Source organism: Oncorhynchus clarkii, chromosome 24, assembly GCF_045791955.1.
Source record: "Oncorhynchus clarkii lewisi isolate Uvic-CL-2024 chromosome 24, UVic_Ocla_1.0, whole genome shotgun sequence".
NCBI classification, from domain to species: domain Eukaryota; kingdom Metazoa; phylum Chordata; class Actinopteri; order Salmoniformes; family Salmonidae; genus Oncorhynchus; species Oncorhynchus clarkii.
This window is the reverse complement of record NC_092170.1, coordinates 41479145-41491676: the sequence shown is the minus strand read 5'-3', so window position 1 is coordinate 41491676 and position 12532 is coordinate 41479145. Positions and strand designations below refer to the sequence as shown.

The 12532-nt window shown below is 43.9% G+C and overlaps 1 protein-coding gene across 7 annotated transcripts in view; it reads right to left on the bottom strand.

Annotated features, from left to right (window-relative positions):
- Positions 1–12532, bottom strand: part of LOC139383133 (protein-tyrosine sulfotransferase 1) — a 66536-nt gene that overhangs the window by 35336 nt on the left and 18668 nt on the right. For all 7 annotated transcript variants that reach the window (XR_011628699.1, XM_071127481.1, XM_071127482.1 and 4 more), the window contains exon 2: positions 7995–9103. Coding sequence is in view for 6 of the 7 variants with exons in the window: in XM_071127481.1 (XP_070983582.1) it covers positions 7995–8902 (908 nt within the window). In the remaining variant the exon portion in view is untranslated. The remainder of the gene's footprint in view (positions 1–7994; positions 9104–12532) is intronic.

Genomic DNA, 12532 nt, shown 5'->3' with positions numbered 1-12532 from the left:
CCCTTCTCTCCTCGGTGATGTCAGTTAGCTACACTGTTAAGATGACCGCAACAATTCTGCATGCATTCTGAGATATGACAAGGAAAGGAGAGTCTCTTCCCCTTCTCTCCTCGGTGATGTCAGTTAGCTACACTGTTAAGATGACCACAACAATTCGGCATGCATTCTGAGAAATGACGAGGAAAGGAGAGTCTCTTCCCCTTCTCTCCTCGGTGATGTCAGTTAGCTACACTGTTAAGATGACCACAACAATGCTGCATGCATTCTGAGAAATGACAAGGAAAGGAGAGTCTCTTCCCCTTCTCTCCTCGGTGATGTCAGTTAGCTACACTGTTAAGATGACCACAACAATTCTGCATGCATTCTGAGAAATGACAAAGGAAAGGAGAGAAGAAAAGAGTCTCTGCTGCATGAGGCCTACTTCTGGTTGTTGCCACGGCCACAAAACTGGGGAGGAGCTACTGCTTATCCTGTATGTTGACAGTGCAGTCTGGCCTCCTGTGTGTGCGCACGCACACACACACACACAAAATATATAAATAAATAATATATATAATATGATGTATTATATATTTTACACACACACACACACACACACACACAGTGTACTAGTGAAAAGTTTAGACAACTACTCATTCAAGGTATTATTTTTTTTTTAAATAATGTAGTAACCGAAAAAGTATTACACAAATCAAAATTTGACATTTTAGACTCTTCCAAGTAACTACCCTTCGCCTTGATGACAGGTTTGCACATTCTTGGCCTTCTCTCAACCAGCTTCCTGAGAAATATTTTCCAACCGTCTTGAACAAGTAGTTCCCACATATGCTGAGTACTTGTTGGTGCTTTTCCTTCACTCTGCGGTCCAACTCATCCCAAACCATCTCAAATGGGTTGAGGTCAGGTGATTGTGGAGGCCAGGTCATCTGATGCAGCATTCAATCACTCTCCTCGGTCAAATAGCCCTTACACAGCCTGGAAGTGTGTTTTGGGTCATTGTCCTGCTGAAAAACAAATGATAGTCCCACTAAGCGCAAAACCAGCTGGGATGGCATATCGCTGCAGAATGCTGTGGTAGGTAGCCATGCTGGTTAAGTGTGCCTTGAAATCTAAACAAATCACTGACAGTGTCACCAGCAAATCACCCCCACACCTCCTTTATGCTTCACGGTGGGAACCACACATGTGGAGATCATCCATTCACCTACTCTGCGTTTCACAAAGACATGGCGGTTGGAACCAAATATCTCTCATTTGGACTCCAAGGACAGATTTCCACCGGTCTAATGTGTTTCTTCCATTTCTTTGCAGCAATTCGACCATGAAGGCCTGATTCACGCAGTTTCCTCTGAACAGTTGATGTTGAGATGTGTCTGTTACTTGAACTCTGAAGCATTTATTTGTGCTGCAATTTATGAGGCTGTTAACTCTGGGGCTCTGCAGCAGAGGTAACTCTGGGACTTCCTTTCCTGTGGCGGTCCTCATGAGAGCCAGTTTCATCATAGCGCTTGATGGTTTTGAAGAAACTTTCAAAAGTTCTTGACATTATCCGGATTGACTGACCTTCATGTCTTAAAGTAATGATGGACAGTCATTTCTCTTTGCTTATTTGAGCTGTTCTTGCCATAACATGGACTTGGTCTTTTACCAAATAGGGCTATCTTCTGTATACCACCCTTACCATGTCTCACCACAACTGATTGGCTCAAATGTATTAAAGGAAAGAAATTCCACAAATTAACTTTTAACAAGGCACACCTGTTAATTGAAATTACATTCCTCATGAAGGTGGTTGAGAGAATGCCAAGAGTGTGCAAAGCTGTCATCAAGGCAAAAGGTGGTTACTTTGAAGAATCTCAAATATATTTAGATTTGTTTAACACTTGTTTGGTTATTACATGATTCCATATGTGTTATTTAATAATGTTGATGTCTCGACAATGTAGAAAATAGTAAAAATAAAGAAAAACCTTGGAATGAATAGGTGTCCAAACTTTTGACTGGTACTGAGTATTTAATATATGCATGAATATTGAACAATACATAAACATTCTTCAAGGTGGCATAATGATGGCATCAGAGCGAGAGAAAAGCATGAATATTGAACAGTAAATCAACAATCTTCAAGGTGGCATCTGCAGCTGCTCCAAATTGAAAAGAAAAAAAAAGAACTGAAAAAAGTATTTCAGCCTCAACGACCTCCAAGATGAACAAGGTGGTGTGTAAAAGAGAGGAAAAGTATAGATGCGTGTTTTGTTTGTCACTGTTGTTGTCATAAACTAACATTTCACCTCCTCCCCCCTCGTCCTGCTTCACCTCCTCCCCCCTCGTCTAGGCTGAGTAACGCCGAGTATGTAAATCAGTAGGCTGGTTAACCGAGTATGTAAATCAGTAGGCTGGTTAACAGAGTATGTAAATCAGTAGGCTGATTAACCGAGTATGTTTATCAGTAGGCTGGTTAACCGAGTATGTAAATCAGTAGGCTGGTTAACCGAGTATGTAAATCAGTAGGCTGGTTAACAGAGTATGTAAATCAGTAGGCTGGTTAACCGAGTATGTAAATCAGTAGGCTGGTTAACAGAGTATGTAAATCAGTAGGCTGGTTAACCGAGTATGTTTATCAGTAGGCTGGTTAACCGAGTATGTAAATCAGTAGGCTGGTTAACAGAGTATGTAAATCAGTAGGCTGGTTAACAGAGTATGTAAATCAGTAGGCTGGTTAACCGAGTATGTAAATCAGTAGGCTGGTTAACAGAGTATGTAAATCAGTAGGCTGGTTAACCGAGTATGTAAATCAGTAGGCTGGTTAACCGAGTATGTAAATCAGTAGGCTGGTTAACCGAGTATGTTTATCAGTAGGCTGGTTAACCGAGTATGTAAATTAGTAGGCTGGTTAACCGAGTATGTAAATCAGTAGGCTGGTTAACCGAGTATGTTTATCAGTAGGCTGGTTAACCGAGTATGTAAATCAGTAGGCTGGTTAACCGAGTATGTAAATCAGTAGGCTGGTTAACAGAGTATGTAAATCAGTAGGCTGGTTAACCGAGTATGTAAATCAGTAGGCTGGTTAACAGAGTATGTAAATCAGTAGGCTGGTTAACCGAGTATGTAAATCAGTAGGCTGGTTAACCGAGTATGTTTATCAGTAGACTGGTTAACCGAGTATGTAAATTAGTAGGCTGGTTAACAGAGTATGTAAATCAGTAGGCTGGTTAACAGAGTATGTAAATCAGTAGGCTGGTTAACAGAGTATGTAAATCAGTAGGCTGGTTAACCGAGTATGTAAATCAGTAGGCTGGTTAACAGAGTATGTAAATCAGTAGGCTGGTTAACCGAGTATGTTTATCAGTAGGCTGGTTAACCGAGTATGTAAATTAGTAGGCTGGTTAACCGAGTATGTAAATTAGTAGGCTGGTTAACAGAGTATGTAAATCAGTAGGCTGGTTAACCGAGTATGTAAATCAGTAGGCTGGTTAACAGAGTATGTAAATCAGTAGGCTGGTTAACCGAGTATGTAAATCAGTAGGCTGGTTAACAGAGTATGTAAATCAGTAGGCTGGTTAACCGAGTATGTAAATCAGTAGGCTGGTTAACCGAGTATGTAAATTAGTAGGCTGGTTAACCGAGTATGTAAATTAGTAGGCTGGTTAACCGAGTATGTAAATTAGTAGGCTGGTTAACCGAGTATGTAAATTAGTAGGCTGGTTAACAGAGTATGTAAATTAGTAGGCTGGTTAACCGAGTATGTAAATTAGTAGGCTGGTTAACAGAGTATGTAAATCAGTAGGCTGGTTAACCGAGTATGTTTATCAGTAGGCTGGTTAACCGAGTATGTAAATTAGTAGGCTGGTTAACAGAGTATGTAAATTAGTAGGCTGGTTAACAGAGTATGTAAATTAGTAGGCTGGTTAACAGAGTATGTAAATTAGTAGGCTGGTTAACAGAGTATGTAAATTAGTAGGCTGGTTAACAGAGTATGTAAATTAGTAGGCTGGTTAACCGAGTATGTAAATTAGTAGGCTGGTTAACAGAGTATGTAAATTAGTAGGCTGGTTAACAGAGTATGTAAATTAGTAGGCTGGTTAACCGAGTATGTAAATTAGTAGGCTGGTTAACAGAGTATGTAAATTAGTAGGCTGGTTAACCGAGTATGTAAATTAGTAGGCTGGTTAACCGAGTATGTAAATTAGTAGGCTGGTTAACAGAGTATGTAAATTAGTAGGCTGGTTAACCGAGTATGTAAATCAGTAGGCTGGTTAACAGAGTATGTAAATTAGTAGGCTGGTTAACAGAGTATGTAAATCAGTAGGCTGGTTAACAGAGTATGTAAATCAGTAGGCTGGTTAACAGAGTATGTAAATTAGTAGGCTGGTTAACAGAGTATGAGAAAAGCTTCATTGTTGTTGTTTTCCTGTTTGCGTGAAGCAAAGTAAGAGCCGGGGAACGTTCAGAACCGTTTTTGTTGTTGTTGTTGGATGCAAATCACACAGCATTTAGACATCTCCGCTAAAGCCCAGCAACAATTAAAGTCCAACAAGCATAAATTAAACCTCAAGACAGACAGAAATTCAATCAATTTCCATTGAAATGTGAACAGTGAGGATCGTTGTTTTGAGGTACAATACTAGACGATACCCACCTTTGGTAGCGCAAATATAATATGATTTGTCGTCCTTACTAAAGGACTCACCAGAAAATGCCTAGTTTGTCCTGGTACAGCAAAGCTGGCTTCTCAGTCGTTTTCTAAGCTCAGGGCAAAGATACTAATCCTGTTGAGACTTGTGCTGTTTACTGAAAGCCCTATTCTTCATATTTCACAGTCCCGGTTTCTCCTCTATGGCCACATGGCTGTGTATGTTATCTCGTCTCTGCTGTGTCTTCAGCTGTGTCCAGAGGGCTCTGGTTAAGGTCTCCTTTTATTCATACTTGATGGTAATCAATGTGCTGAGGGGTGGTGCGTGTGCAGTGGGAGGCTGTCTGTCTGGCTCTTTGACAGAGACAAACAGACTGAGACAAACAGACAGACAAACAGACAGAGAGCCACGACAGGCAGACAGAGGGCCCGCCAGACCGAGACAGACAGACAAACAGACTGAGAGACACAGACAGAGAGCCCCGACAGGCAGACAGAGGGCCCACCAGACAGAGGGCCCGACACAGCTCTTTGTCTTTCCATCCCTCTTTGTGGGTTACTGTCTCTCCAGGGCCCGTGTTGTACTTGTAACAGGGGAAGGGTCAAGAGTACACAGCTCACAATCTCTCTCCCCACAATAAAAAAAACTGACTACACCGTGTCTGTCTATCTACATTGCTACAGTGCCCAGAGAGCATTCCTAAGAGATATGGAGAGGAGGGCTTAACAAAGACATTTGGCCTCTTCTGGAACACTCCAGAACACTCTAGAGCCCCTTACAGTTTGGTAAAGAGGTGGAACTCCTCACTGTGCCTTCATGTAGCAGCTAACCCCTTCAGATGATCCATGGCTGGAGGTTGAAGGGTACTCCTGTATCTCCCATAGTGGAACAGCTATATTAGGACCAGGGTTAGCAACCACTACAACATGGGCACTTTGATTGGGTGGGGGGGGCACAAAACATTTGAAATCATCATGAGGGGCAGCAGTGAGTCTGCTACTCATATATGCAGTCAGAGTTGGCCATATTGTTTTGGGGGCCCTGAGTAAAAACATGTTGGGCTACCCGAAACAATTGCAATTTTACGACTCATTTCATTGCCATTCTTCATCTTTTGTCACAGGGTGGAGAGAAATGTCTGCAGTTTTTAAATATGATATCCGAGTAACAGTACAATGAGGACAATAGTTGAACCAAGTGAAGTATTGTATGATGTTGTATTTGTTACAGAGGACCACAACATTGGGGAATCTCTCTCGTTTCAACCTCAAGTCTGTTTTTTGAGAAGTGCAACAGATGTTTGAGTCTGGCCCTGATTGGGACGATCACTTCAGTGCCGTCTCAGAGAGGGGTCAACATGGAGGCAACCAGGAAGTCAGGCAGACACCCGAGGTAAACGATGGAGGGATGAGAAGAGAAATCAAATGCAACATAGAACACATCCGATCCCTTCTATCTACATATCTTACACAGCATGTTGGTTCTCTAGAAAATATTCTGGGCCCGCTTTAAACACATGACCTTACCTTGGGTGACCCGTCTAGTGTAGAGTGGTGGAGGAGGGTGACCAGTCTAGTGTAGAGTGGTGGAGGGGGAGGGTTACCCATCTAGTGTAGAGTGGTGGTGGAGGGTTACCCGTCTAGTGTAGAGTGGTGGTGGGGGTTACCTGCCCTGCTAGAGCTTCCCCGGTCAACTGTAAGTGCTGTTATTGTGAAGTGGAAACTTCTAGGAGCAACAATGTCTCACCCGTGAAGTGGTAGGCCACACAAGCTCACGGAACGGGACCGCCAAGTGCTGAAGCGCATAGCGTGTAAACACCGTCTGTCCTCGGTTGCAACACTCACTACCGAGTTCCAAACTACCTCTGGAAGCAAAGTCAGTACAAGAACTGTTCGTCGGGAGCTTCATGACATGGGTTTCCATGGCCGAGTATGAATCACACAAGCCTAAGATCACCATGTTCAATGCCAAGTTTCGGGTGGAGTGGTGTAAAGCTCACCGTTATTGGACTCTGGAGCAGTGGAAACGCGTTCTCTGGAGTGATGAATCACACTTCACCATCTGGCATGTCCGACGGACGAATCTGGGTTTGGCGGATACCAGAAGAACGTTACCTGCCCCAATGCATAGTGCCAACTGTAAAGTTTGGTGGAGGAGGAATAATGGTCTGAAGTTGCTTTCATGGTTCGGGCTAGGCCTCTTAATTACAGTGAAGGGAAATCTTAGGACATTCTAGACAAATCTGTGCTTCCAACTTTGTGGCAACGGTTTGGTTTGTAGAAGGCCCTTTCCTGTTTCAGCATGACAATGCCCCCATGCACAAAGCGAGGTTCATACAAAAACACCTTTGGGATGAATTGGAACAGCGAGAGCGAGAGATGTGGACCAGTCCTGACTTGTCTCACTGCACCAGGAAGGGAATGTTTTAACCAGAGCCTGATCAGTTCACCACTTAGACCTTGTCAGTCTGGTGATGAATGGTGCTTGCTCACCATAACGCTGTGCTAGGAGTGTGTGTCAAATGGCTCCCTGTCCTATGGGATGCAGCCTACGATTCAACCACAGCATTGAGCCATTTTCCTAGATGAGCAACATAGTGAATGAGGAGACAGTATCTTGTAAACAGGAAACAACCCCAGGGATAACTGCTTGTTATTTGGCGCCATAAGAGTCAACAGGAATGTATTAGTTATCAGCAGCTTGTTGTGAAAGCAGAACAGAACAGAGCACACAGCTTTCAGAACCAGAAGCTAACAGAGGCCTGTGTTCTAGAGCCAGAAGCTAACAGAGGCCTGTGTTCTAGAACCAGAAGCGAACAACAGAGGCCTGTGTTCTAGAACCAGAACCTAACAACAGAGGCCTGTGTTCTAGAACCAGAAGCTAACAACAGAGGGGTGTGTTCTAGAACCAGAACCTAAATGGCTTGCTGAGCTTCACTGAGAATGAGGGGTGGGAGAGCCACTGTGACCCAGATAGCTCCGTGAGTTGATGCATGGAGGTTCTGCCTGGCTGCGTCCTCATTTTCAGCCCTTTGTCCTAGTTTTGTAAAAAAAAAACTTGAAGACTCTGGCTGCCCAAACTTCATCTCTCCACTAAATCACGGGAAGCATTACAGAGTGTGTGTGGCTTTTTGTTACTTCAAGTTGTCTGGTTTTTGTTATCTAACGTCACAAAGCCTTGTTTCACCCTTAATTGACTACAAGGTCACTGACCCCTGATTTACAAGCTAATTGAGTTTCAAGTTTACTCACTTTAGACACTGACAGAAATGAACAGGGAGGGAGACAGGCATGCCTGAAGTTCAGCAACATGCAGGCTCATGGTACATAAAACACACACACTCCCAACACCACTACTTACTTGGAGAGGGAAACACCACCTGCTTTCCCTATGAGTTCCTCATGGTGAAGCACCGCCTCGTTCCAGGGAATGTCCAGGAATTTGAGCAGCGTCCTCATCCACTTCTCTGGATGGAGCACCAGCTGTTCATAATGCACAGGCAGGCACTTTTCTGAGGCATCCAGGCACTGAGTGTACATGGTCTCTATGGCCCTGTTCCACTTGGTCAGGCAGTCTCTGTAGCTGCCCAGGTCAAAGCCAGCGATCGTCACCTTACGCGAGATCATCGAATGGACCGAGGCGCGTCCGTCCCGGATCATGAGCACAAACTTGGCGTGCGGGAAGATCTTAGCCAGGTAGGAGAGGGACTTCAGAGCGAAGGGGTCCTTGTTACAGAGGAAGTTGGCGGGCTCGCCGTGCTTCACGATGATCTCCAGGAGGAAGGCCTGCATGGCGGCGTCCAGGACCTCGTCCGTCACCCCGGCCTCGTCCAGACGCATCTTCTCCCTCCCCGACCGCGACCACATCTGTTTCATGGCCAGGATACGTGGAATAACCCTGGTCTCCTCTCCACAACGAACCTCGGGGTGAGCGTCCAGCATGGCTCTCATCAACGTGGTCCCACTCCTGGGAACCCCTCCAATGAACACTAGGGGCATGTCCTTGTTGTAGACGAATGGAGCGGAGAGGTTATGGCCCCCGGGTCTGGAGCCCCGCAGGATGGCGGAGGAGCCCAGCGAGCCGCCCAGGAGGACCCCTCCCGGCCCCTGAAGGCCCCCCAGAACCCCTTGGTCCCCAGGCTGGCTGCTGCGCTCCTCGATGTGGTGGTGACACTCCATGGCATGACGACCCAAGTAGAAGACTGTGACTGAGCTGATGACCAGACAGGCCACCAGCAGGTTCTGCTTCAGCTTCCCCATCATCACCATCTCAGGACCACGGAGGGGTGAGGATGGAGGTGTATCAGAGGAGGTAATGTTGGAGTAGAGGAGGAGGAGGAGGGGAGAAGGGAAGGGGATAGGGGGGGGGAGAAGCAGAGGGTCCCTCCCTTCAAGGTTGGCAGTGGGGGGCAGAGTGCGGTGGGTGTTCCTCAGTGGTCAGCGCTCGTCGAGTGCCCAGCTCCATCAGGCCTGGGGAAGGACAGAACAGAACAAAATGTATTATTATAGAATATAATCCAGTGAGTGAATAGAGTCGGAACAGTAGAACATGGCAACTTTAAAAACAGATCTTGCTCCAGATCATGGAATCCTAAATAATTTGTACACTGCTGGAAGAAATGATGCTATTCGGGCTAGAACCTAAAAGGGTTCAATGGATCAGTTCATATATGGTCCAAAACAACAACAACAAAAAGGCTGTTCAGAACTGAAAAACATCCTTAGAGTCAGCATTACACTGTACTGACCCATCTCCAAAGAGCACAGTCAAATGAAATGTATTATATCCAATGTAGGAATTACCCTCAATATAAAATGAGAAATCCCTTCAGAGGCTACAGAAGAGAATCTCCACTTTTGAACTTGGAAAAACCAGTAAAGATCACATTTCCTTTGTCTAACAAGGATATGCATCTCATGCCAAAACCACTATTCTGTAATAAAAACAAGGCTCACAGTACAACTACGGTGTATAAAAAAACAAGGCTAAGGCCGACACCATGAAATTGTCCAGAAAACCAACAAAAACAAAAAAACAGTTTCAGACACAATCAAGGCCCCCAGTTGACAACCTCAGAGGAATGTATTTATTTAACTAGGCAAGTAAGTTAAGAACAAGTTCTTATTTACAACGACGGCCCTAACCCAGGCAACACTGGGCCAATGTCCCTATGTACTCAAGATCAGGGCTGGTTGTGATACAGCCCGGGATCGAACCAGGGTCTGTAGTGACACAATTTAAAAAAAATTGTACCCTTATTTTACCAGATAAGTTAACTGAGAACACATTCTGATTTACAGCAACGACCTGGTGAATGTCACTGAGATGCTTTAGACCGCAGCGCCACTCAGGAATGAGGATGAGGATCTCAGGAATGAGGATGAGGATCTCAGGAATGAGGATGAGGATCTCAGGAATGAGGATCTCAGGAATGAGGATGAGGATCTCAGGAATGAGGATGAGGATCTCAGGAATGAGGATGAGGATCTCAGGAATGAGGATGAGGATCTCAGGAATGAGGATGAGGATCTCAGGAATGAGGAATGCCACATCAAGTGAAAACAAAAGAGAGAGACAAGAGACAGACAAAAAAAAAAAAAAGTAGTAGCTCCAGTATTCAGCACTCGGTTTAAAAAGGCATAAGCATATAGGACTTCCCCGGGGACACATTTAGCGAAAAAAAAAATAAACAAAAAACAACAAGACCCTAAGATTATATTATATACCTCAGAGGGAAAAATATTTCCCCCCCACTATTTTCTTCTATTTTTCAATTATTGTTGTCTTCTTCTTTTTTTTAATTTTAGTTTTTTTACTCGTCTCCCAGTCTTCAGTTTGTTTCTTGGGCTGAGAGAGACGATCCCAGCCAGGAACAAGACGTCTAACCTTTTGGTCTCTAATTTGGCCCCGGAGCAGTTACACTGTTTTACAGAGTGGGCGGTGTGACACACCAACGGCATGCAGAGCTTCCACCACATCACACTGGGTAATTGCCATGGAAAAACGACCCATGAGTACCAGCATGTGAAGTTTATAGGAGCACATAAAATTGTGTCAAATGAAAGCTAAGAGAAAAAATAAAATGTATCCTTGGGAGCAATTTCCAAAATGCCTGAAGGTACAACGTTCATCTGTACAAACAATAGTACGCAAGTATAAACACCATGGGATCACGCAGCCGTCATACCGCTCAGGAAGGAGACGCTTTCTGCCTCCTAGAGATGAACGTACTTTGGTGAGAAAAGTGCAAATCAATCCCAGAACAACAGCAAAGGACCTTGTGAAGATGCTGTAGGAAACAGGTACAAACGTATCTATATCCTCAGTAAAAACGAGTCCTATATCGACATAACCTGAAAGGCTGCTCAGCAAGGAAGAAGCCACTGCTCCAAAACCCCCATAAAAAAAAGCCAGACTACGGTTTCTAACTGCACATGGGGACAAAGATCGTACTTTTTGGAGAAATATCCTCTGGTCTGATGAAACAAAAATAGAACTGTTTGGCCATAATGACCATCATTATGCTTGGTGGAAAAAGGGGGAGGCTTGCAAGCCGAAGAACACCATCCCAACCGTGAAGCACGGGGGTGGAAGCATCATGTTGTGGGGGTGCTTTGGTACAGGAGGGACTGGTGCACTTCACAAAATAGATGTCATCATGAGGCAGGAAAAGTTTGTGGATATATTGAAGCAAAATCAGTCAGGAAGTTAAAGCTTGGTCGCAAATGGGTCTTCCAAATGGACAATGACCCCAAGCATACTTCCAAAGTTGTGGCAAAATGGCTTAAGGACAACAAAGTCAAGGTATTGGAGTAGCCATCACAAAGCCCTGACCTCAATCCCATAGAACATTTGTGGGCAGAACTGTAAAAGTGTGTGGGAGCAAGGAGGCCAACAAACCTGACTCAGTTACACCAGCTCTGTCAGGAGGAATGGGCCAAAATTCACCCAACTTATTGTGGGAGGCTTGTGGAAAGCTACCTTAAATGTTTGACCCAATTTAAGCAATTTAAAAAAGGCAATGCTACCAAATACCAATTGAGTGTATGTAAATCTCTGACCCACTGGGAATGTGATGAAAGAAATAAAAGCTTAAATAAATAATTCTCTCTACTATAATTCTGACATTTCACATTCTTAAAATAAAGTGGTGATCCTAACAGACCTAAGACAAGGAATTTTTACTTGGATTAAATGTTTAAAAAAATATATATAATATATTTTACCTTTATTTAACTAGGCAATTCAGTTAAGAACAAATTCTTATTTTCAATGACGGCCTAGTGGGCAGAACGACAGATTTGTACCTTGTCAGCTTGGGGATTTGAACTTGCAACCTTTCGGTTACTAGTCCAACACTCTAACCACTAGGCTACCCTGCCACCCCAAATGTCAGGATTTGTGGAAAACAGTAAGCCTGTAGTGGGGCAAAATACTTATTTTCCACCATAATTTGCATATAAATTCATTAAAAATCCAACAATGTGATTTTCTGGATTTTTTTTCTCATTTTGTCTGTCATAGTTGAAGTGTACCTATGATGAAAATTACAGGCCTCTCTCATCTTTTTAAGTGGGAGAACTTGCACAATTGGTAGCTGACTAAATACTTTTTTGCCCCACTGTAGTAGTAGGATCTGGATGTTTCCCTCCTCTCCTTGGTAGAGCAACATGCTCAATGCCTGGATTGCTTTCATTTTCTCCGAACCCTTGGTGGTGTACTTATTAGTGCAAAAGACAGTTGCGTTGTTTCTTTCTTCTTTGGTTGAGTTTTTGGGTAATTCCTCTCTTGGTTTCTGAGATATTTTCATCAATGCAGCACCAAGAGTTTTGTAGCCTCTCATTTTGAATTGCTCTGTCATTTTTTTTGTTAGTACTGCTGTCAAAGTCTGACTGGTG